The 25,724-nt window shown below is 37.4% G+C and overlaps 1 protein-coding gene across 3 annotated transcripts in view; it reads right to left on the reverse strand.

The window, feature by feature from the left end:
* Positions 1 to 24,980, reverse strand: part of LOC114890950 (schwannomin-interacting protein 1) — a 567,141-nt gene extending 542,161 nt beyond the window's left edge. For 2 of the 3 annotated variants that reach the window (XM_029214922.1, XM_029214920.1), the window contains exon 1: positions 24,350 to 24,977. In XM_029214922.1, the coding sequence (XP_029070755.1) occupies positions 24,350 to 24,412 (63 nt within the window). In that variant the 5' untranslated portion in view covers positions 24,413 to 24,977. Of the gene's footprint in view, positions 1 to 24,349 lie in introns of all 3 variants that reach the window. The other variant, XM_029214918.1, reaches the window with a different exon arrangement.
* Positions 24,981 to 25,724: the final 744 nt, after the last annotated feature.

Below are 25,724 nucleotides of genomic sequence, written 5' to 3' on the forward strand. Positions count from 1 at the left end.
CCCACTCCTAGCAACCAATATGCAAGCATAGCAACAGCAGCTGGTACACCGGAACAGCATTGTTTAAAATAAACACTCTCCCCAGTTGGCATTTGCAAGTGATCTCTTTCTTTCCATCGTTTAAAATATAAGTGTGAACATATCTTAAGAAAATGTAAAACAAATGAAAATGAAACTGCTTGAAAACTGCTTGGAAAGGTATGCAGGAGAATAAAAATCATGAGAAAATGCTAACTGCCAAAAGGAATTTATGCTTTGCCCTTTATCACCACCGGAAATTCCATTCCCAGAAGCACTGAAAGTTTTTCCTAAGGGTTCCCAAAATTTAGAATTTTCAAGGATCTCCTAAAAAAGTCATCCCCATAGAATTCCATTTTTCAAGTGTTTGGAGAGTACCATGTGCTAGGAGACACAGGGATGCAAAGATGGAAAAAAAAATCATAAGGCAAGTACACAAATAACCACAAAATATAAGATATAGAGAGAGGCTACATAGAATAATGGTTTGGAGGATGGTCTCTGAGCCAGACTGACTAGGTCTGAACTATGGCTTAGCCACTTAGTAGTGGTGTCACTTCATAAGTCACTTAGCCTCTCTGTGTTGCATTTCCTCCTCTGTAAAATGAGGGGCAATAGTAGCACCTACTTCCAAAGGTTGATGTGAGGCTTAAGTGAATTAATTTATATCAAGTGCTTAGAATAGGGCCTGACACAAAGCAAGTGCTGTATATGTGTGTATTATTATTAATTTTAAGATAGAATGTTACAGGTAACATAAGACAGATTAAGGAGACATGCAAAGAATGGTTCAGAAAGAGAAAGCACATCTCAGGAGAGCAAGACAAACTTCAAGGAGGATCTGAGTTGGGTTTTAAGTCATTGACAAGGACAATAAGAGAAGTGTAAGCAGAGGCAGAAGTGACCCAAGCAGATGGAGAGATGAGGCATCAGAACTTGAGGAGGAAGAAGGCAGAGGGGTCATGGGGCACAGGGAGGGGGCATGGGGGCCTCATCCAATAAGACGCTCCTCACTGGCTCTCTGAGGGTAAGTACGACTCTGTAAGGCCTGAAGGTGGGAACAGGCCACTGTGGTCAGTGCAAAAGCTCTGAATTTTGATGTAACTCCATGTGTTTGGAAAACGTTAAGGGTTCAGTTTTGGCCAAATAATAAGTGCCTGGAGTTGAGGGCTGGGTGAAGGAGTACAGGAGAAGAGCAAAAGAGGAAGCTGAAGAAGGGGCAGAGGGAGACCAGGAAAGGCCAGGAAGTACACCGACACCACGCTAAGGAACTTGCTTCATCGTGCAGGCCATCATTTCTCAGAGTGAGTGTGGTCTCCTTGGAGCGTTTCCCTTAGGATCTATTACAGTGTTGGTTTAAAATGCAGATTTCTTAGGAGGAAGGGAGGATACTGAGATTAAGTGGAAGGACTGCAGAAAAAGGAGGCAGGAAGGTGCTTCAGGGGAGGAGAGGGTAGACCCAGAGGCATCTCCTGAAGTTCCTGCTTCTGACCCCCACCTTCCCAAGATCCCCCCTCACTGTAAGGTACAAGTGGATGAGGCAGCTAGATTGGGCAATTAATAGCTCTCCTGCTTTCTCCTCCATGGGTTTGCAATTATCACATGAACCAGTGAATGTATGCTTAAACCTTCTTTGAGGTCCAGCGTATGGGAGCTCACATCCTTAAATAGTAGCCAAGGCCACACCAGAGAAGGAATCACCCTCTGGCCATCTGTCAGCATCAGAAACACATGTGTTAGATCAGGAGTGACCTGTAGACAAAAAGGGATCATTGCAAGGAACCCTCACCCCAGTGGGAGTGACCCACTCGGAGAGCCAGAAAGGAATGACATGGTACAGGTCACACCATGTTGTATGAAAAATAATGCAGTGGCAACAGGAACACAAACAAAGATGTTAAGGATATGAGTTACAGAGCCAGACAAATGAGAAACACACATTTCACTTTTTTTTAAGCTCTGGTAATCAATCTAAAGAACCTCTCTTCTTGGTGTAGTAAATGCCTATGTGAGACCATCGCCATGGTTTGATGGGTGTCCCTTTAGGTTCTACTCTTTTGCTTTCATTTTTTGTTGTATTCAAAGAGCCATCTGTATCCTTTCCTTAATTTGACAGAACAAAGGCTAGGTCTGTTGTAAATTCCATTACTCAAAGCAGCACCTGTACAGGCTCCCAATTCACGTTCAAGTGGGTGAAAGGAAAAAACAGTTCTAGCTGAAGCTCAGACTACCAGAGATAAAGGAGATCCAAATGACTGAAACATTAGGGGTGTGTCTTCCTGTGCAAACTAATTTGATGGTTTTGAGAGAGCAAAGTACACACACACACACACATATGCATGCACACGCACGCAGGCAACCAAGTAATCTTGTTTGTCAAATCAATGAAGAATTCACTAAACCATGTATTTTAAAATTAAATAATGATTTAATGCTCTCTCTGTTAGAAGGCTTGAAAAGTTTGATTCATTATAAATCTCTTAGAATTCATATCATGAAAATGTAGATCCTAGAATTTTCAACAAAGAGTTAGGTGGTAAGGACATCCATGCACTGAATGTATGAAAAAAAAAAAAAGGGTGGGGGAGAAAAGAGAGGAAATTTAGATTTCCACCTTACAACAATCCCATAAAGTCAATAAAAAGCATCCCATACAGTGGTTTGCATTCCAAAGGCTCTACAAAACAACATTTCTGATATCTAGTACCCAGAAACAGTACAAAGGTAATAATAACCATAATAACAATTGTGTCTGAAACCATTTTTTATTTCATTTAATTTTTTTCCTCAAAGAAATCCTATGATAAGGAAGGACAGGGACTATTACCTCTGCTTTTCTAAATAAAAGTAATAAGTAAAGCTCAGAGAAGTTAACTGACTCAACCAGTGAAACCCAGTTGTACGTGAATTCCAAATATTGAAATTTCCAGGCCCACATTCCTCTTCTTCCCAAAGTCTCTTCTCAACAGAAACTGATATTGAAGGAAACAGCAGTCACCCAAGCTGGGGTCTGTGGCCACCTTCCACCTTCTCCTCACCTTCCATCCCCAAAACCCTCATCTCACAGCCATTGATGTGCGTCTTCCTGCTCCTACCACTGTTTGGAAGGTATTCCAAGGACATGGAAAGCTGCTGCCCCCATCTTAGCACATAAATTTAAATAACTCATGGTATAAAACAACATATTTTTTAAAACACACACTTCATACAGTAGACTACTAAGAAGAAGGTATATATGTACTCATTAAAATGGGTAAATATTTAAGATAAATTAAGTGAAAAAAAGCAAGTTATAGGAAGATATGCGTGATCCTTTTAGGGATATTTAACACTGCGTACTTTTCATAGAGACAGATACATACACATATGCTCCCACACACATATATGTAAATGCAGCACATTACTCACTGAAGCTAACTGCAGTTACTTCCAAGGTTTTGGAAAGGGCACCACGTTTGGGGGTGTAATCAAAGGGGCTATGCCGTGGTGGTGAGCACCCAGGCTCTGGAGCCACATGTGTCATTTCGAATCCAGCTCGTGTAACAGCCGTATGACCATAGGCAAGCCACTCAGCCTGCTGTGCCTCAGTTTCCTCATGTGTAAAATGAAGAAGATTACAGGGCTGATACGAGGACTACATGAAATAATAACATGTAAATCACTTAACATCTGGTACATTAGAAAAAAAGCTCTCAATAAATGCTAGGTACTAACTGTTCCAACTTTTATAAGAAGAATGTATTGCTTGTATATTTTCTTTTAGTTTAAGTAGAGTCTGAGATAATAACAGAAGAGAAGATGGCTGGTTTAGTTTCCTAAGGCGACTGTAACAAAGTACCACAGATTGGGGTTTTAAACAGCAAAAATCTGTTGTCTCACTGTTCTGGAGGCTGGAAGTCTGAGATCAAGGTGTCAGCAGGGTTGGTTGCTGACAACCAACCCCGAAATACAAAGGTCAATACTTAATCTCAATATCCTCCCTTCCTCCTAAGAAATCTGCATTTTAAACCAACACTGTAATAGATCCTAAGGGAAACGCTCCAAGGAGACCACAGTTTTTTAAAAATGAAAAAAATGCAATGAGATTTGGTGAGTGGATATAATGGAGAGAGGCAGAGACCCTGGGGTTTCTGGCTTAAGCATCTGGTAAATGCTGGCAGTGGCATTTACTGAGATGCAGTGAGGGCTGGAGTAGGTGAACTGGGGGTAAATACAAACAGATCATCAAAATTAACTTTAACAAAATGTCCATATAGCTTAATTCCAATAAATATGTGGCATGAGCCAACCAGGTTTATTTAAAAAGACTGAAGTTTATTTTTTAGATTTTATTCCCTATGCTTTTAGTCTCCTTCACAATTTCTGACACTTGCCTTTCAGTGTCAAGGGTCCTTTATAAACACCTCTTTGCTGTTCTCCATGGCAGCTTCTACACTCTAGGCTTTGAGTACCAAGTGTTCAAGTGGCTTCAGGTGCACACCTGATCCACAGGAACAGAACTGAGTCTCTGCAAGCAGTAAGAGAGTGTCCATTTCTTTTATTATTCTATCTGCATCTAACTCAAAGGGCCCCTAATAAGTGTTCCCAGCACAAGCTACTGTAGCAAAGTTATGCAATAGGGAGAAATCTTGGCAATTAAAAATTTTTTTGAATCTCTAAATTGTGTGCTGAATTATATGCTGTAGTATCACTAAGACACTGGGGAGCCCATGGGTGACACATATGATTTGCTGCAAGAAATTCTGCAACAATATTAACAGCTCTAGGTTTATATAGGTGACTTGGATGAAAGATGCCTGTGGCAAAAACAAGAGAAAAGGAGTTGTAGGGCATAGTTTGGGAAGTGGTAGGGTGAGCAGAGACAAGAACCTTCTGGAGTGTAGGAAAGTAAATTGGAAAATCAAAAGTTTTCTTCCAGTCATTGAGGAACTGTCAGTAGCACTAATTTTACATCAGTTAAGTAAGCTGTAGAATTACATCAGTGAACAAACCAGAAAAAAGTTCCTGCCCTCATGCAGCTTACACTCTAGTGAGCAGAATACAGGCACTGAACAAGGAAACAAATGTATCATAACATGTCAGATGGGAATGAACGCTCTGAGGAAAGCATTGGTGACAGAGGGGGGTTGCTAATTTACAAAGAGTGGTCTGGATAGGAAGCGAGTGTAGTGTGATGGGAGAACCAGGCCTTTGGCATGTGACAGCCCTGAGTTCAGATTCTGGTTCCAGCCCTTACTGACTGTGAGGGGCTGAACAGGTGATTTAACCTCCTTTAAAAATGAGAAAGGAAAAAAAAAAAAAAATGAGAAAGGAAATGCCTGTCTTAGGGCACCAAGCCCGGTCCTTGCCCTCCTCCCTCCTGTCTCAGGAAAGACACTATTTATTATTGGAAATTGAGGTTTGGAACAATGAAACATAACTGTGCAACCTGGTATGAAAAGCAAACAAATGCCTGAAGTCTCTACCCTCTTCACATTTAAACCTCATTTTACTTAGTGTTTTTCTCCTGTCATTGATGCACAGCAACAATATTAATTATATATTAAAAAGGATTAAATACTAGTGAATTCAATTCAAAAAGTTTTATGGGATATATTTTTGTATAAATATCTTGAGAGAAATACAAAGGTCAAAAGCAACTGCACCTGCCTCTGGAAGGAAAAACATAAGCATGTACAGTCGTCCCTCAGTATCCATGGGGGATTGGTGGCAGGACCCCTGAGGATACCGAGATCTGTGGATGTTCAAGTTCCTTATATAAAATGGCATAGTACTTGCATATAATCTATGAGTATCGTCCCGTGTACTTTAAATGATCTCTAGATTACTTATATACCTAATACAATGTAAATGCTATGTAAATAGTTGCCTGTGCTTTTTGGAACTTTCTAGAACCTTTTTTTCCCTAATATTTTTGATCTGTCGTTGGTTGAATCCATAGATGCAGAACTCATGGATACAGAGGGCTGACTGTATAGTTCTAGCACAGGGAAAGGGCAAAGTGGCAATAGATATGTACAAGGTGAACGTCACAAGGGTGGGGGGAGGGGTTAAAGTGCTATTTCTCAGAGGCTGCACGGTAAGAACTTGACGTGGGCCTTGGCTGATGAGAGGAAGGATGTTCCAGGTAGACATGTCAGCAGGGATGGGAGAGGAGCCCTGCTGGATGCAGAAGGAACCAAAGGAAGACATCAAGGGGGCAGGAGAGTAGAGGGTGCTGGAAATGTTGCTTTGAAATGGGCAAATCTTATTTCGAAATCAGGAACGAAATTGAACGAGACAATTTGGGGGCAGCTGCAAACCTCCCTTATTGGACACTTCTTTTATGTGGGGTGTGACTTCTACCTCTAATCTTTTAAGGGAATAGAAACATGCTGAGGATACATGCCACTTCTAGCTCCAAAGCCTGAATTCAGGTCACCTGGCAGAAGGACACTCTGACAATGTAAGATAAGGAGGAGAAAAACTACCTTTGTCCCCCCCCAGGAATGGTTTGGTTCTGGCCCATTCTAAAATGCTTAGTAAGAGTATTCCTAATTCTTACACCCCAGCAGGACATAGGATGAAATACTTATGGAGACTGGGCAATGCAAGTTGCTAAAAAGAGATTTGTTGCCACCCTAGATTTTCAACTGTAGTTTAAGACTCTAAAATCTACTTCAGGCTACTCTGGGTAAAGACAAAAACCTGATCTCTCTCATTCTCTCTCTTTTTTTATCCTCTGAAAAGTGCAATCTTGATTCTATATGCAGACTTTAAAATGTTTTGAAGGTGGAACTCTCAGCAGCAGAAAAATAACTGTAAATACATTTTGGCAGGATTTGAATAAGTTTCCAACTTTCTGCAGCATATGCAGACAATAACCAAATAAAATTATAAATCAGAGTGTGCCACTTGAGAGTTTTGTTGAAAGAAAAATGTCATCTCAAATCTCAGCCTAAAGGTAGGCTATAAATAAATACCTATGTATCCTCAAGTTACAATTTCCAAAGTTGTTTCACCATACAAAGGGGGATATTTTAAAAGCATATCATTTATCAGTTCCAGCTTGTGAGAGCTCATTGAAAACCCCAAATCAGATTGATGATATCAGTGTTTGTCATTTACTCTTGATACAGAGATGGAACTACACAGTTATTCTGCTACTAGTAAGATAAAAGCAATCCACATTTATTGTGTACTTGTGGGCTTTGGAAGCATGCTACTTGCCCTAGTACATGAAGCTATCAGAGGATTACCTACCAAAGATCCTATGAGCAACTAATCCAACCTCCTTATCCTATAAAAGTGGAAACAGAGTCCTAGAGTGGTCAAATAGCTGTCCATGTTGTCCAGCACCAGGTGACCCATTCAAGATGGATGATCACACAACCCCCCCTAAGACATAGAATCTGCAGAGTACTGTCTGTGCCTTTAGGGTGGACCCAAGAACATCTTGCCCTGTAGCTTCTGACCTTGATTTCTAAGCATGTATCTAACTCCAATTTATGCCCTTTGGTTCCTGTAAGCTCCCTGTATTACTTTAATTTTCCTCTAAAGAAAATAATTATCTGAAATAAGTTTCTGTCTATTTGCTTCTCACCTCCCTCCCTCCCTCCCTCCCGTGCAGAGAGAGAGGGAAAGAAAGGGAATTATTTTCTATCCAATAACTGAGTCAAATTGTCCAAATGACATCCTGAGAATAATAGGCTTTCAAGAAAGCTCAGCGGCTAATTCGATATCCAGGAGAACAGAGGAAAGGAGGTCTGGAGGGAGAAAAAGACACATGCCTCCTATTTGTCTGAGATCCCTTTTGAATTAGCCACCTGCTCTTTGCCTCATTTATAATTCTTCCAGACAGACTGCTACTTGGCATTGTCAACAGTGACCTATCAGAATTGCAGTACAGTTTCAGATCACAGATTGGAAGAGGCAAAGGCCAGAGCAAGAAACAAAACTGTGGCTTCAATACCACCTTTTCACCTCTATCCCACCTTCTTACCTCCATACAAACATTAGCATCCATCAAGGTGAATGAATGAAGCAGATCTGGCTGCCCAGAAAAGTTCACAAAGGCCCCGGGATGCTCTTGCATGGTCTCACCAGCCTTTTATCAGAATATATGTTTTCCCTTCTAAGTTGGTACCCATCTGCACATGGGGAACATGGCTGGGAAATGGATCTGGGATCATTCTTTCTACTAAAGAGGCCATAGCAAACAGTCAAACAAGGAACGAACTTCAAAGGTAATGCTAGAATTTGCTGTAGCTTATCTGGAAAACGCAGCCATTTAACACAGACTATCTCTACAAAATACCAAAACAACCAACCAAATAGGAAAAAATATTTTAATTATTGTCTATCACGTGTCCCTTATGAAAGATTGCTTAATAGTTATTATTTTCAATTCATACAAAGGGATAGTAATTATAAACACCATTCTATGGTGCTGAGATTACCATCAGATGAGATGGTTATTGAGAAGATGCCCCTTTATTGGCAATCAACTCCAAAAAGGATAAAAGCGGGGAGCCAGAGAGAGAATGACGAAGTCTGCACAGCCCAAGGAAGGTTGGTGCTCTTAGAATAGAGACCCTATTATATCCCATGACTCCCTAAGACAAACCCAAACTGAAATATGAGGCCAATATCCAGAAATCCCTGTACTATATAATATACCAATAAGCAAATGCATTGAAAAAACAAAACAGAAAATATGTATAATGTTGTAGAGTAACAAGGAACATATTAAAATATTGTTTTAGTTATTTAGCTAGCACTTATACATGTGCCATGTGTTGCTGAAAGCAACTTGACAAACACTATCCCGTCAGTCCTCATAGCATTTCTACAAGGTACATACTACATCCAATGCTGAGTTCTACCCTCTGGGTTCCCACCTTCTCCTAGGTTTTGGCAAATTAATTCCTCCCTCTCTTGATAGTTATTTGATGTCCCTTTAAAAGCACTGTAGTCCTAATGTCTTTATATTGAGTGACTGACAAACACAAAGGAGACATATCACTTATAATGAGGGATAAGTATTTGTCTCAGTTGACTAGCCAACTAACCAAGACTCTTAATTTCCCAGGTTATAATCTCACTGTTCTTACATATTTTTATGAAAAATATGAAAATACAAAAATGAAGAATATAGCAATAAACCCCCATTATTCATCCTCAGATTTAGCAAATATCAAGATTTTCCTACGCTTCCTATCTCTCTCTCTTACGTTCCTCTCTCCCTTTACCTTCCTTCCTCTCCTCCCTCTACCTCTCTCAGTTATTTTAAGGAGAATCCCAGACATCAGCTCATTTCACTCCTAGAATTTCAATATGCGTCTCTAAAATAACATGGAGGTTTTTCTCAAATAATTTTGGTATAATTATTGGTGCATAATGTCATCATTGCATGTAAGACAAGAATAATACTTTGGTGTTATCTAATACCTACCCATACTCAAATTTCCCTGATTGTCTCAGCTGGTCAGTTTGAGTCAGAATTCAAACAAGGCCCACATACTGCACTTGGTTGTTATGTCCTTTAGGTCTCATTTAATCTAAAGTAGATCTCTCTTTTTCTTTCTTCATCCCATTGATTTATTAAAGAACCTGGGTCAGTTGTCTGACAGAATATCACACATTCACAACTTTTCTGTTAGCTTTATTCTGAGGTCATTTAACTTGTTTCTTCATCTGCCTTCTTTCTTTTTTTTTTTAACATCTTTATTGGAGTATAATTTCTTTACAATGGTGTGTTAGTTTCTGCTTTGTAACAAAGTGAATCAGTTATACATATACATATATCCCCGTATCTCTTCCCTCTTGCGTCTCCCTCCCTCCCACCCTCCCTATCCCACCTGTCCTCAGAGACTTGACTAGACTTGGATTTTACTGTTTTCACAGGGATATGTCATAGGTGGTGCTGTGTAATTTGGATTGAATTATGTCAAGAGGACACAACCTTACTGCTGCTGAGATTGATCAATCAGTGGGTTCAGGTGATGGCAGTCTGAAGTCTCCTTGGTACAATTACCCATCAACCTTTTATCTTGTGGCTTCAGCCATTTATGAGCATTGCCTGACTCTGTTGTTTCATTTGGGTTGCAAAATAATCATCCTTTCCATATTTATTGCTTGGAATTTTGTAAGGAAGAAATTTCCCTTTTTAGGTAGGTGTATTTGGTTGTCCAAAAATATAGTTTATACCGGAAAAACAAGAATATATGCTTAATTCTTTCATATTAGTTGTCTAATTTTAGAGTGAAGCTGTTGCTCTAGTTATTAAAGTGGTGTCCAATAATTTCTCCTTCTATTTCTATAGTTTTATTATGACCCCTTGGTTTTTATGTGTTTATTCTGTGTCCAGTAATTGCATTTATTTTCCCTTTCATGTCAAAATTGTCTCATCTTTGGCCAATGGGAGCCTCTGTATCCTTTGACAACTCTTTGGGCCTTTGGAATCTCCCCTGTGAATTTTGTATATTTTCTACGCCAAACCTGGAATCAGTCATTCCTCTAGAAATCCTGGTTCCTTTCAGAGTGGAACGGTATTTGGATAGCATGACGCTCGTTTCTGTTGGGTTATTATTGCTTCTATGCCTTTTCACTGGACAGAACTAAGAAATATATAACTTTAAAAAAAAATAAAACTTTAAGTTTATATTGCCATTTCCAATTACATTTAATAATGTAGGATTTTGCTTAGTTTATTTGGCTTTATACTGAATTTCTTTTCTCATATCTGAAAATCTTGATTCCTTACAGTAGTAAAATAATCACTAACTTGCATTATGTATGTAACTATAACACTAAAAAAACCAAAAAATAGTTTCAATATAATAATATCAACATCACTAATGAGTGAACTTCAAGATTTCTTTGCAGATCTATATGTCCTCACATAACATTCCTTTAAAGATAGTAAAATTACCATGTTCTGGAATCACTTGAAATAATTCTTTCTGTGTGGTTATGGCACATACAGTTAGATTCATTTGTTTCCATTAATTTTCAATTTTTAGACTGCTTTCTCTTCTTTTTTGTTTGATTTTATTCTCTGAATATATTTACATATTCCCAAGTTCAAAACTTTAAAACAAGATATATTCATAGAGGTTTCATGTTCATCACTGTGTCCACCATGTTCCCTTTATCCACATACAGATTATCATTTTTATTAGTTTTGTTAGTTTGCTAAACTTATCCTTTCATTTCTTTTTGGCAAATAAAAATATTCAGTACAGATATTTATTTATTACCACTCCCCCCCCACTGTTCTTACACAAAAAGTAGCATACCACATATACCTTTCTGCCTCTTTCTTCTGTTTTGTCACCAATATGCCCTGGAGATACTTCATACTAGTGAGTTAAAATCTTCTGCGTTCTTTTCTTACAAGTGCATACTGTGTTATCCACCTTTTTCAGTTGTCTTCAGTGGGAAGATTATTCCAAATTACTTAGTCCCCATTGCTAAAGTCAACTGTCTTCTTCTTGGGTCTGTAGGTAAAACATTAGTTTGATAAGCACAGCTCCATGCCCGTAGGAAGCAGTTGTTCAAGTGTGGCTTCACTGGATGGTGGAAGGATCTTTCCTTACTCCACTGCATGGACCTCTGGTACTTTACTCCAGTGAAGTATAAAAAAGACCACAGTCCTGAGTGTTAATGCTATCAAGACTCTCCCTTCTCTCTTATCCTTTACTTGAAGAAATGTTTCCAAATTGAAATATGCCAGCACTATTTACTTCTTCCTTTGATGTTTTCTGAGGGTTGCAGCATTGGACGGATTCTCTGATTTATTCATTCAAGAAATGTTTATTGAGCATCAACTATTTGGCAGACCCTGGACATGCATAAAAATGAAATATAGGTGGGACTTTCCTGGTGGTCCAGTGGTTAAGACTTTGCCTTCCAATGCAGGGAGTGCGGGTTCGATCCCTGGTCAGGAAGCTAAGATCCCACATGCCTCGTGGCCAAAAAACCAAAACATAAAACAGAAGCAATAGGGTATCAAATTCAATAAAGACTTTAAAAATGGTCCACATCAAAAAAAAAAAATGAAATTAGGCGTGGTCCCTGCCCTCAGAGGGCATTAAGGGGGGATTAATGAAAACGACATGTTTCTGTTTAAAACAAATTTCAACTATAACTGCTTATCAAATGATCACTTAAAACAAAATGACTCAAAAATGCTAAGAATAAATTTTGTAACTTATTTTTCAGGGGAAGAGAAAAATGAAGTAGGGATAAAGAAATATGAATATATAATTAATTAATACAGTAACTCTTTGTACCCTAAAGATAAAGATCACCACTTCTTTTCAAGCATCCATAGAATGTTGACACAAATTAATCATATATGTATGTGAAACCAAAAAATAACCCCTAAACAAATACCCCAAAATAAAAACAACAAAGGCTATATTTTATAGCCTCGATTTAATAAAACAAGAAAGTATTTTAAATGCTTTTCTAAATAATAGTTGAGTTAAAGGAAAAATATGTAATTAGAAAATCTTTGAAAGACAGAATGAGGATACTGCTTATTAGATTGAAGACAAAACTGAATTAGAAGCAAATTTAAAACCTTAATTTTATTGTAAAAATATTAATTCACTAAAATAAATAAACTATGCATTAAACTGAAGAAATAAGAAATGGAACAACAAAATACACCTAAAGTTAACAGGCAAAGTAAATATAAATATTAAAATGCATTAATTAGAAAATACAGCAGAATTGATTAATACAATAGCTGATTATATAAAAAGAAAAATTAAATTAAAATTAGAAGTATGAAAAGTATTATAATAAAAGAACATATGCAGATAAGTTTTGAAATAAAAACAACTTAATAACATGTTCATTAATCTTAAAGCATTCACTGATATATCTTGAAAAATAAGCACTGGAGTTGGCTTATGATAATGTAGAAAGCCTGAATATTCAATAACCAAGGAAGAAATGAACATGTTATTAAAAAAAGACCTATAAGTCTTCATGTATGTACAGTTTTATTAAGAAATGTTTTCAAACTTTCAAGGAACACATAGTTACCATGCTATTGTATATAAATATTAGAGGCCAAAGGAAAATCTAAGGAGCTTTCTGAATTCATTTTATGAAGCTGGTATAGCCCTGATTCAAAACTTGAGAAAAAAATCACAAACTATAGATAAATTTTATTTTATAAGCAGAGATGTAAAACTTAAATAAAATACCATTAAATAGAATAAAAAACAACTTAAAAAGAAATTACCCATTGAAACCAAACCACGATTATATCATAATGCAAGAATGCTTAATTTCCATAATATAACTCATCACATCAAGTAAGGATAATAAGACAACCTATCAATACATTGAGTTGGATTTTCTAGTCAATATAATAAAACTACTGGCAAAGAGGATCACACTTACTATTACTTAGAGATCAGAAAATTACATGTTTGGAAACTCCAAAAGAATCAACTAAAAAACTCTTAAGTAGTAATAAGAGATTTCAATAAGGTGAACAAATACAAATCAACATGCAAAAAGTCATTGCTTCCTATTTCTAGTGATATCCATTTAGAGGAGGAAAAAGGAAGGAAGGAACTGATTTGTAGTAAGAAAAATCGTAATAAGAAAAGCAGGAAATGTATATAAGGAAATTTCAATTTTTTCCTGATATCTATATCCATATCCATTTCCATATCTATCTGGTTACACTATATTCCTAGATAGGAAAAACAAATTTGTAAAGATGACAATTCTTTTAACAGTATATAATTTGGGACAATTCCAACTAAAGTCGCCAAAGATTGCTTTGGGAAGTTTACACAATTTTAAAGTTTATATGGAATAAGTATGACTAACCAAGAACATAAAAAGAAATGAAGAATTTCTCAACCAGATATTATAATCTATAATCAAAATGTAATATTTAAGACAGTCTAAATCAGGTGCTAGAAATTATAAATGTAACCAGGAAAATAGTTCAGAAAGAGATTCTAACAGATAGATTTTTAACATGTGATAAAGATCATGTCACAAATTGGAGAACAAAGAATTGGTCAGTAATTAGTGTTCAGGTAGTGGGTAAACTACTTGGTATAAGACAAGACTACTGCTTCTCTTCCTAGCCTATACCAAACTTTCAAATGAACTTAAGACAAACGTTAAAGATGCAACCATTAAAAAAATGGGAAAATACATAGGTAAAAAGAGATACTAAAAATATTTCATTTCATAAAAGTCATTATTTAAAATTCTATAGATTGAAATAGCATAAACATAAATAAACATACCATGAGAAAATATTTTCCACAAATATGAAGGCAAAAGCTTAATATACGTAATATTTAAGGAGCTTATACAATAATTGAGAAAAACAATGAAACCTCAATAAAACAGTAAACGAAAACATAGCCACAAAACATGTGAAAATGTAAACTACAATAATTAAAAAAGAAATCTGTCTGACTTATTTCACTAAGCATAGTATTCTCTAGGTCTATCCATGTTGCTGCAAATAGCAGTATTTCATTCTTTTCTATGGCTAAGTAATATTCCATCATATATATATATATATTTATATATATATCACATCTTCTTAAGCCAATCATCTGTTGATGGGCACTTGGGTTGTTTCCATGTTTTGGCTATTGTAAATAGTGTTGCTGTGAACACTGGGGTGAATGTATCATTTCGAATTAGAGTTTTTCTTTTTTTCCAAAATATATACCCAGGCGTGGGATTGCTAGTCAGACAGCAATTCACTAAAATATTAACAATGGTGGCCTCTCTCTATTGGGTTGGTGAAGAATATTTTTAAACTTTGTGTATATTTTCTAAAATGAGCATACATTCATATTATAGATGCAAATAAGCATTACTATAAAAAGCAGAAAATTTTATAATGTAATTTAGAAACATTGTCATTCAAAATATGTTGATTGAAAAAAAAAGTAAACTGCTATTATTGGTAGATTTCATTTATGTAGAAGCCTCATTTCCTAACAGTTTTTAGATGAACTAGTAGTCACTGTACTTTGTTTTAAAAATGCAAGTAGCTTCCTTCTTTCACTGACAAAGCTCAGGTAAGAAGCTTGCAGTTTCTTTATGAAGATGCAAGACCTATTTGGTTGGCCAAAAAGCGCCTTTGGTTTTTAAGTAAAAATAAAAGACCCATTTTTCATTTTCACCAAGAACTTTATTGAACAACGTATTCACCCTTTTGTTCCACTACCTTCTGCCATTTTTCAGGCAACTTCATAATTCCATCTTTCTTTATAATTTTATCTTGTTGAGAAAAGAACTTTCCCAGGTGCCTTTTACAGTCTTCCAGGGAATTGAAAATTTTTCCATTAAGAGAATTTTGTAAAGACCAAAATAAATGGAAATCCGAAGGTGCCATGTCTGGTGAATACGGCAGATGAAACAGAACTTCCCAGACAAGCTGCGACAGTTTTTGCCCGGTCATCAAAGGAACATACGGTCTTGCGTTATCCTGATGGAAGATTATGCGTTTTCTGTTGACTAATTCCGGACGCTTTTCATTGAGTGCTGCTTTCAGTTGGTCTAATTGGGAGCAGTACTTGTTGGAATTAATCGTTTGGTTTTCCAGAAGGAGTTCATAATAGAGGACTCCCTTCCAATCTCACCATATACACAACATTACCTTCTTTGGATGAAGACCGGCCTTTAGTGTGGTTGGTGGTGGTTCATTTCGCTTGCCCCACAATCTCTTCCGTTCCACATTGTTGTACAGTATCCTCTTTTCATCACCCGTCACAATTTGTTTTAAAAATGGAACGTTTTCATTATGTTTAAGTACAGAATCACACGCAGAAATATGGTCAAGAAGGTTTTTTTCCACTTAAATTACGTGGAACACAAACATCAAAGTCATTAACATAACCAAGATGGTGTAAATGATTTTTAATGCTTGATTTGGATAGTTTGAGTATGTTGGCTATCTCCCACGTGGTATAACGTTGATTGTTCTCAATTAAGGTCTCGATTTGATCGCTATCAACTTCAACTGGTCTACCCAACCATGGAGCATCGTCCAGCGAGAAATCTCCAGCACGAAACTTTGCAAACCACTTTTGACGTGTTCAATCAGTCACAGCACCTTCTCCGTACACTGCACAAATCGTTTTTTGCATTTCAGTTGCGTTTTTACCTTTCTTGAAATAATAAAGCATAACATGCCAAAAATGTTGTTTTTCTTCCATATTCAATATTAAAATGGCTACACAAAAATTCACCAATTTTGATTTTTTTTTTTAAATGCACGCTAATATGACAGCTGCCACATACAATCTAACAAAATTGTTTCTAATGAAGTTAAAGACAACTAAGCGCTACTGGAGCCACCTTACCGAAAAAAACAAACTTTTTGGCCAACCCAATACTAAGAGTAAGCAGGTTCAAAGCTGTATTTTTTAGCTCTTGACACTAAACATTTTTTTTGCCCTGCTTTCAATTTTTAAAAAATTAATTAATTAATTTTTGTTTGCATTGGGTCTTCGTTGCTGTGCGTGGGCTTTTTCTAGCTACGGCAAATGGGCACTACTCTTCATTGCGGTGCACAGGCTTCTCATTATAGTGGCTTCTCTTGCTGTGGAGCACAGGCTATAGGCGTGCGGGCTTAGTTGCTCCGTGGCATGTGGGATCTTCCCGGACCAGGGATCGAACCCATGTCCCCTGCATTGTCAGGCAGATTCTTAACCACTGCGCCACCCACTGCGCCACCAGGGTAGTCCCTAAGCAATTTCTATTAACAACTTTCACTGTAATGTATGGATGGCATATTGTTACTTTTAAAATGTACATAAATATGTATTTCAGGCACATATGTGGAAGCCTATGTATTTGAAAATGTTTCGGATCCAAATAAAGGAAACCATTTATAACCTTTCCATGTAATTACGATCACAAGGCTTAAACTTCAATCACATGAACAAATTCTTCCCTGGATTCCAACACGTTTTCCTGCCTTTCTCTTCCTTCCAAAATCATTAAAATGAAGTTCCAAAAGTATGTACTTCTCCTCTCTACTTCTAATTAGCCCACTCTTCAGTTTAGTTGGCAAATGTGACATTTGCATAACCAACAGCTCTCTTTCAAAGAGGACTGTGATGTGGGTGATTTTGAAAGGTCTAAAAAAGGTTTTGTGACCTTCAATAGGGTCCATCTGACCACTCAAATAGAAGCTTCCCAGCCACAAATGGCCCGCGTGTCAGACAGGGAGCTTCCTTCACATATGCCTACATGGATCACTCCTCTCTCATCCCTTTTCTGCTGGCACAAGTCAGAGGTGCTGTTCCAAGTGTGAAATGTGGGTACGAGCAGCAATTTACAGAGTGTGCGTTGCTTTTTTGTGTCTGTTGGTGGCACATTGGAAAATGGGTCTGGCACAGCTCATCCCTCACAAATGCTTAATGCCATCCCTGGGGACAGGAATATCACGAGCCCAGCTTTTAGCTGCTTGGTACTGAAAATTTCAGGCAAAATTCCAAAAGCCTTCAAAGCTAATGTCAAATTGACAAAGTGCCAAAAACCTCTCTGGCATTAAATATCCACTCTTTATTTTCTCCCTTCAGGTGAACAGCTTGTGAAAATAATAATGTGATAATGCCACCCTGTGTTCCAAATATCTCGAAGCACCATCTTGTTAAGCCTCTCGGCATCCCTTTGAGACAAATGGGAATTGAGCTGACTTATTCATTTTACAGATGAGAAAACCCCACAGGAGATGGGTCAAATGTCTGGGCGATGGCCATGCAGACTTATCACATAGGTCCCAGGTCTGAATTTAGTTCTCAAAACAATGCCAAGTGTTGTAGGAAAGGACCAGAAAAGCTACCATCAAAAAGGGCCAAAGCAAGTTTCACACAGGATGCTAGGTGGGTTGGGGTAATAAACTGGCAAAAGTGATCAAAACACATCCCAGGAGGAACAACAAGGCATAGTCTAGGCATAACAATAAGGCACAGTGTAGGTGTGCGGCCAGTTGGAATCAGTGAGAATTGGCATGGGCCATCAGAAGATCTAATGTGGCATTACGGGCATCTTACAACAGCAGGCACAGTAGATTTCTGTCATTTTAAACTTTTTAGTGCATCTGAGCCCCCATCCCATAATTACAGATTCCACTATTAAAGGAGTTACAGCAAGGAACAGGACTCTACCCCTCACTACAGAAGTAACTTCCCTTCCCTACATCCTAGCAATCTGGCTTCGAACACATGATCTAAACCAGTCAATGGGATGGCCTTGTTAAGGACTCTGCATCTAGAGGAAGTGTGTCAGAGAAGCAAGGCACGTTTTAGAGCTTCTTATGACCGTTGCATCCAATGACCCAGCAGTGCTCCAACAATGTTGTCTCTCAGGTGTGCCTTTGCCTGGAGTTCTGGCCAAAAAATTTCCCTTAGTGCCTCTTTTGTTTCCTGAGCCTGATTCTCCAGCCTTCCTGTTAATTCAGGGAGATAGCTGATATCTTTCTAATAAATTCATTTTTAGCTGAAATTAACTAGGGTCAGATTCTGTAGTTTGCAACCTGGAAGATTGAAACAGGCAACGACCAAGGCTGTAGAGAAGTTAACATTAAGCAGATCTAGTGGCATATGTCAACTTTACAGAGACAGGAACTAAAGGTTTGGAGGAAGAATCCCTCCCAAGTATGGCAGACAGTACTGAGTGATCTAAAATCCATTTCCTTGTCTTATTTTTATGTATCCTGTAGAATTATCTTTACCAATCTCCCTTGCAGTTAGCTATGGCACATGACTGAGTTCAGTGAAAAGAATGTGCATTGAGTCATGTGTGTGTCTCTTTCAGACTTGGCCCATTAAAACCTTCTATGTATGCTGCTCCATTTCCTTTTCCCTTTTTGGTTTGCTCTAAGTTTTGACTCTAGGGTAGTTTTGGACACCACGTGTTGAAGATGGCAGAGCCCACACCATCCTGGGTTCTCTGAATGACTGTATGAAGGAGGGTCACCCCACTAACCTGCTCACCAGTCCAGTATGGATCCTTAATCGAGAAATAAATTTCTGCTGTGTTTGAACTATTATACTTATGGGGATCTACTTATTACAACTCAGCATAAATATACAACATATAGTACAAACCCAGGTAATCAAAGACATTCAAATTCAGAACAACACCAGCAGCAAGACTGACTTGATGTTGAGTCCCTGAATTGATGGTCTACAGCTTTGGAATTTCTCTCAATTAGGAAAAATACAAATAACAACTGGGATAAAATCTCTAAGGGTCGATTATGCAACTACAGCTACACAGGTTGAAAGGATGGAGGCACAAAAGCTCATTAGATATTTGACGATCCTGAATAGAATTGTGGAATTTATTAGAGATCAATAAATCCTAAATTTTTGTTTCTCTTTCATGCATTGAAGTATCTCCAGACTAGAGATGAAAAAGATAAATTATAACTTTGGTTCTGCTTTTACCCCTTTAACCTAGTTTTTTCCTTCTCAAATAGATCCAAGTAATGCATCTTACTCTCCCTCCTGGGTCTCTTTTCCCATCCTTTCATTTTATTTTTATTTATTTATTTATTTATTTTGTGGTACGCGGTCCTCTCACTGTTGTGGCCTCTCCCGTGTGGAGCACAGGCCCAGCGGCCATGGCTCACGCGCCCCGCCGCTCCGCGGCATGTGGGATCTTCCCAGACCGGGGCACGAACCCGTGTCCCCTGCATCAGCAGGCGGACTCTCAACCACTGCACCACCAGGGAAGCCCCCCATCCTTTCATTTTAATTTATTTCCCAATCTCCCCCTTTTTAACTCCCTCTCAAGTGGATGGTTTCTTGGTGTCTCAGGCAGACTTGGGTAATCAGTTCTTAGAACCACACAGTACCTTGAGTATGTACCCAACGTTTGCTGAACGAAGAAATTATTCTTGTTTTCTATTTTTAATGAGACAACATTGCACTAATGTCTCCTCTCCATGTTCAAGTTGAAAGAGACCTTAGAGATCATCTAGTCCAGTCATCACACACACACACACATACACACACACACTCACACACACACTCACACACCCTTCCACAATATACAGTTCCCTTCTACAGCATCTCTGATGTGGCCCATCCAGTCTGTGCATGCATATTCCTGGTGATGAGAAGCTTACTGCTTTACGAGAAAGCCTATGCCATTGAATGACATCTCCGAAGTTTTAAAAGTTGTTCTAATTTTAGATAAAAAATATTTCTCCATAAAACTTTCACTGATTGCTCAGCATTGAGGTTCCTTGGTGATCACATATCCCAGTAGAAATTCCCTTGCTTGGGAGTCAGAAAAATCTGGTTTCTAGCTCCACTTTTGCAGCTGAGCAACTAGCTGACCTCAGGCAAATTGTTCCTCCTCTCCCACATGAAATGTCCTCAACTATGAAATAAGAGGTAGGAAAAATATTATATTTAAGATCATTGATTAAAAGAATGCTTATAACAGAAACCTATTACACACCATTATGTGCTTACCTCCAGGCTAGCTCTGATTCATCAGTTAACACAATTTTGGTAAGGCTACTTAACCAGCCCAAATATTACCAATTGGTATTACTATTCCATCCACAATTAGTTATCTTCTCCACAGAGATATCAGAAAAAAATCTTCATAGTCGTACTGAAGTCCAGATACAGCACCTGTATTTATATTCCTTATAATTCCAACCAAAGTTAAATATGAGTAAATTTGTATGACTTGCTTTAAGGCATTGAAACTTGACATTCTTTTCTAAATATCCTCAAATCATTAGCCTGAGTCTATCTTTGACCAGTTCTTAAAATATAAAGATACTTAGTAAATCATGGATAGTCAAAGGACATGCTTTCTGTGCCAACACCATGGTCTGCCCAGTACAGTTCCACCAGTTCCGATGCACCCAAAATGAAACCCCAGGTGAAGAGATGTTTCTTTCCTGCCATTGTGGTACACAAAGGTCAGACATCAAGCGCAAAAACTGCATCTTGGAGAAGCATGCTACTGAGATAATAGCAGAATGTTGAAGTAAAAATGGGTTTTCCATCAAGATGGGTCTTATTAATGGAGTCAGGTGCTGTGTAATGTACTGTGTCAAGTGCACTATATAAGTGCATATTAGATGGCGTCAAAGACACAGGTAAAATCTAAAAAAGATATATGTATATGTATAATTGATTTGCTTTGCTGTACACCTGAAATGCAACATTGTAAATCAACTATGCTCCAATAAAACTTTTTAGAAAAAGACACAAGTAAGATGAGAATTAGGAGCACAGGATAAATTAGACAAGATGGAAGTGGCCTGAATCCATCCAATGTCTGGCTGCCTGGATGTGTTTTATATGCTCTGGCTTGAGTTTACTTATGGGAGGGAGTCAGCTTCATACAGAGGGGCTGGGATTTGAAAGACTAGTTAAAATGAGAAAAGCATGGTACTATCTCTTTGGAGGATATTTCTGGTCTTTCAGCTTTCCTTGGAAAGTCTCTAAGCTCTGTTTAGTTTTCTGAAATAGTTCAGATGACTCCACAGTTTCTAGTAATATTTAATAATCTCAAATCAGTTAGGCCATATCTACCTAAGCCCAACATGTACTATAAAGTAGGAATGTTCATTGTGAGTACAATAGGGAGAGGGAAGGAACGCTAACAATAAACATGATAACTGAGGACAAAAATCACGTTGATGGAACCCTCTATGCCGAAGCATCAGCCCAGGGTGATTCTCTAGGAAGCTGTAGAACTGCCCTGGGGTACCTGATGTCATCTGATCCCTATCCATAATGCTAGAAACATAGTAAAACAAGCCTAAAATCCATTTGGAACCAGTCAGGGTCCTGCTTCACTGCAATAATCCCAAGAATACCCATTTCCCTCTAAGAAGCTGCCCTTTGGGATGTTCCTGTAACACATCCCACTTTCAGGCTCTCTCCTACTGAAACTGGTCCTGTTGGGACTGTAGCCAGAAGAGTTGCTTCTGGTTGGAAGCTGTGATGGAGATGTCCAACAGAAATGAGTCTGTGAGTACCTGGGATGGAAGAACTATTTCACAGAACCAACTTTTTCCTCTTAGTGTCAAAAAGGGTTGAAATCAGTAGGAAGAACCACCCCTGTCAGTCAGCTCCCTCTATGTTCAGCTGCCCTGTAAAGCATCCTAACTAGGGTGGTTTTCATAAAGTAAATATGCCCTTAAATCCTTTGTAGCCAAAGGTTACAAAGCCTTTGCAAGGGTGGGTGGACCACAAAAAAGAGATCCGTGAGCATATTTTTACATTGGCAAGAAAAGCAAAATGTCACTCAACTAAATTTAAGATTGTTCACACACATCTGCTACCACCAGAATGCTATAAAAAAAAAAAGAAGAAGAAGAAAGAAAGAAAAAAGAAATGCAAATAGCTCACAGTCTAAATAGCTCTGGACATTTTTCTATTCTTCAGATGACTTATGCTATTTCAACAATGATTGAAAGGCTCTCAAAGCAGAAGTCAAAACATGTTTGTGGTCTATCACATAGGGACAATTTTTGGTTAAATAAATACACAGACAACCGTACCTCAACTAGAAAATATATGTTAGATAGCTGTTGTTATAAATACATCACAAAAATGTGTGCAAAAAGTCTAGAAATATAAAATGTTACACTGCAGACAATATCATAAGTAAATCACATCCCTAAGAGATAGAGGCAAAGATTGCTAGAAAATACATTTCTGAATCAGGTACATGTCCTCCCATTTCAGAACATAAAGCAGATGCATCTTATGACATGAGCCTCAAATCCTCTAAATTAGAATCTTACAGTCTAATCAACCAGAGTGATTTGTCCAAAGTCTACCACTGCAAATAATGGATACAGTTTATCATAAAGGAACCACCAAAGTTTTAAAAACACAGAAGTCTGCTCAACAGTGTGTGAAAGGCCCTACTTATTCATCTCAAAAATCAAAGCATAATGGTAAAACATAGGGAAATTAAACTAAAACAACTGGAATCATATATCTACCTTTCTTTTCAAAAATAGAGTTCTTTTAAATATTGACATCAATTAAAGAAATCATCAGTGGATCTATTAAACATAGCTGACAAACATATATAACAAGGGCTCCTTAATATAAAACTAAGTCACAGCCTCCAAAATTTTGTACCAAATACACTGTCAAAATGTAAGTGCCATTTATCCAAAAATCAAATGCCAAATTACTGAAGACTTAAGAAGCAACAGTAAATTCACTTGGAAGTTATCTATAACAGAAAAAATTAGTTATATTTGAATTAGGGGTTTAGTTAAGTAAATTGTATTTACAATGGTTTTTACATAGGAGGAGAACTACTGAGGGAAATAAATTCCATATTACAATAATATAAAAAGATAGTTTTCTCAGACTTTAAAATAAGTGGTTCAGCATAAATAAATGTTCCAAACCTCACTTAACTGGCCTGAGAAAAGATAATTATTTGTTATATTACTTTTTTATGACACTCTGTTCCCTTAGACAAATTTGAATAGCTAATCAAGATATCTGTGGAGGTCATTCTTCATAGCAACTCAAAGTATCATTTCTTCATTGGCTGTGTGATATAACAGTATCATAAAACTATACCTTTGACAGTTTTAAGGAGGTTGTTATAAGATATTTTCGAATAAACTATTTTTTAAATTTCTGGTTTGAACAGTTAAATTGGACTACTTTGAAACAAATTAAATACTTCAGTGACGCTAAAGGTACCTCTCCAGTGGTCCATATCTAATCATTTTATAAAAGGATCTGCACTTTCCACTTACTATAGGCTTTTACGGTACATATTTTATACCAGTAAATCTAAAATTTCATAAGTCATCAAATATCTCCTACGCGTGCCAACATTAGAATACCTAGACATTTTCTCTTTTGGTAAGTGAAATATAATCTGCAATTTAAAAGTTTAAAACTATCCTTTAAAATGAGCACAGATCAGAAATAACTTTCCAAAGAGAGCCTTGTATTTACAAAAGGCAACAAACTGTACATTTAGAACTATTTAAATGAGTATTTTAAAATGCTCTGTTTTGTCCAACGGCAATGCAATTAATTTGTGGTAAATTAAAACAAAAACTTAGACTATAAAGATTCAAAATACCAAGCATTCACATACCAACTGATGCAATGAGAAAGCAATTTTTCAAAATAACATATTCACACTTTCTAAAATAATATTTTTAAATGGTTAATCCTGACTTTCAAATGTAATGAAGCCCATTACATTTTACAGCTTAAATTTAGACTAACTCGGTTAGAGTTTGGAGTTTCCTCTCTCCAGTTGTAAAAATATGATAGACCTAAAATAGATGATAGACATTTGGAAAACTTACACCGTCAGATTGCTTGCCCTGGTCACAGTCCCACGTCGTTGTTCGCTGGCCTGACCTCTCCATGGTGCTGAAGAGCTACTCTTGCCCATTTGAGAGGAAAGAGTTGTTTATTCAAACAGGCTTTACAAGAAATCCATAAAGGGCCATCTGTGTTAGCAAGTGAAGTTATCTGAAGAATTTCTGTAACACATACTACAAAGGAGATGCTTTACCCTTCAGTTATCAACCACGATGCTCAGGCAGCTCAAAGATTCTGGAGCAGAAATCTTCAAGTATTGACAAAAAAGAGGGAGAGCTCTTTGGGAGATGAAGTTTGCTGATTTTTCTCAGTGTTCTTCAAATTGAGGGGAAAAAAAGGGAGAAACTACAGGCTACTCAGAGAACAGAGGATTCCAGAAAAGTTCTTGATCTTAATGCAGAAAACAAGCTCCCATTAGTCCAAAGATGCCAATTCACTTCATTCTATCATTGCATCTATTTTTTGATTAAACAAAAATAAAGCTCAGAATTCCACAAGGCACTGCACACACTATGTAAACAGGTATGCCTCACTCTAGCCCCAGCCTCTGTCTGCTGAAGACTATCACAGCAGAAATCAGGCTCTTGTGGCTTTCACAGATTACCTCTTTCTGAGGCTGAAACGTATAAAGAGCCACATGACACCCAATGATGTCATCTCTAAAGCAGGTCACAGTTGCTGCTGTATGTAGATGAAGTTCTTCTAGTGAAGTGTTTGGCATAGTGATTTTCTTGAAAATCTACTTGCATTAAATAGTGTGGTCTTCTATCAATATACTTAACCCTATCAATACAGTGCCATGAAGAGAAAATCAATTTATTCCTCACAGGTAAAGAAGGGGTTTCCCCTCACGGAGCTCTAAAGGGAACTAGAGGAACTGTAGAGACAGACAGAAACTTCTAAAACATCTCTCAGAATTTTTAGCATTTAAAAAAATCATTATTTTTTAATGCCAATCTATGAAGATTGCAAAATAAAAATTAAGGCAACTGTCTTCAACTCCAGACAACATTTTATTTGATGTAATTTAAGAATGTTTCATAGACAAAAAATTTTACTAACACCTATCTCTGAAAGGATTTGAGTATGTTTTCAAATGTTGGTAGGAAATTTCTTTTACTCATTATTTCTAGATGTTTTTCAGCTCTGAATACAATAACAAAAGTTTAACTATACTATAGGTAATTTTTACATGTAACTAGTAATAAATAGTATACAAAGATATTTTAAAGAATGTATAATAATGAGAATTATCCATTTCCATTCTGTGTAGTGTATTTTTCTCTTTCTTAACATGTAGTCACACACCATAACTTGGGATTTTCAGTCATAGTTGACTTTCTTGTCAGCTAATAG

Source organism: Monodon monoceros, unplaced genomic scaffold (genome assembly GCF_005190385.1).
Source record: "Monodon monoceros isolate NGI ecotype Baffin Bay Population unplaced genomic scaffold, NGI_Narwhal_1 Super_Scaffold_11, whole genome shotgun sequence".
NCBI classification, from domain to species: Eukaryota; Metazoa; Chordata; class Mammalia; order Artiodactyla; family Monodontidae; genus Monodon; species Monodon monoceros.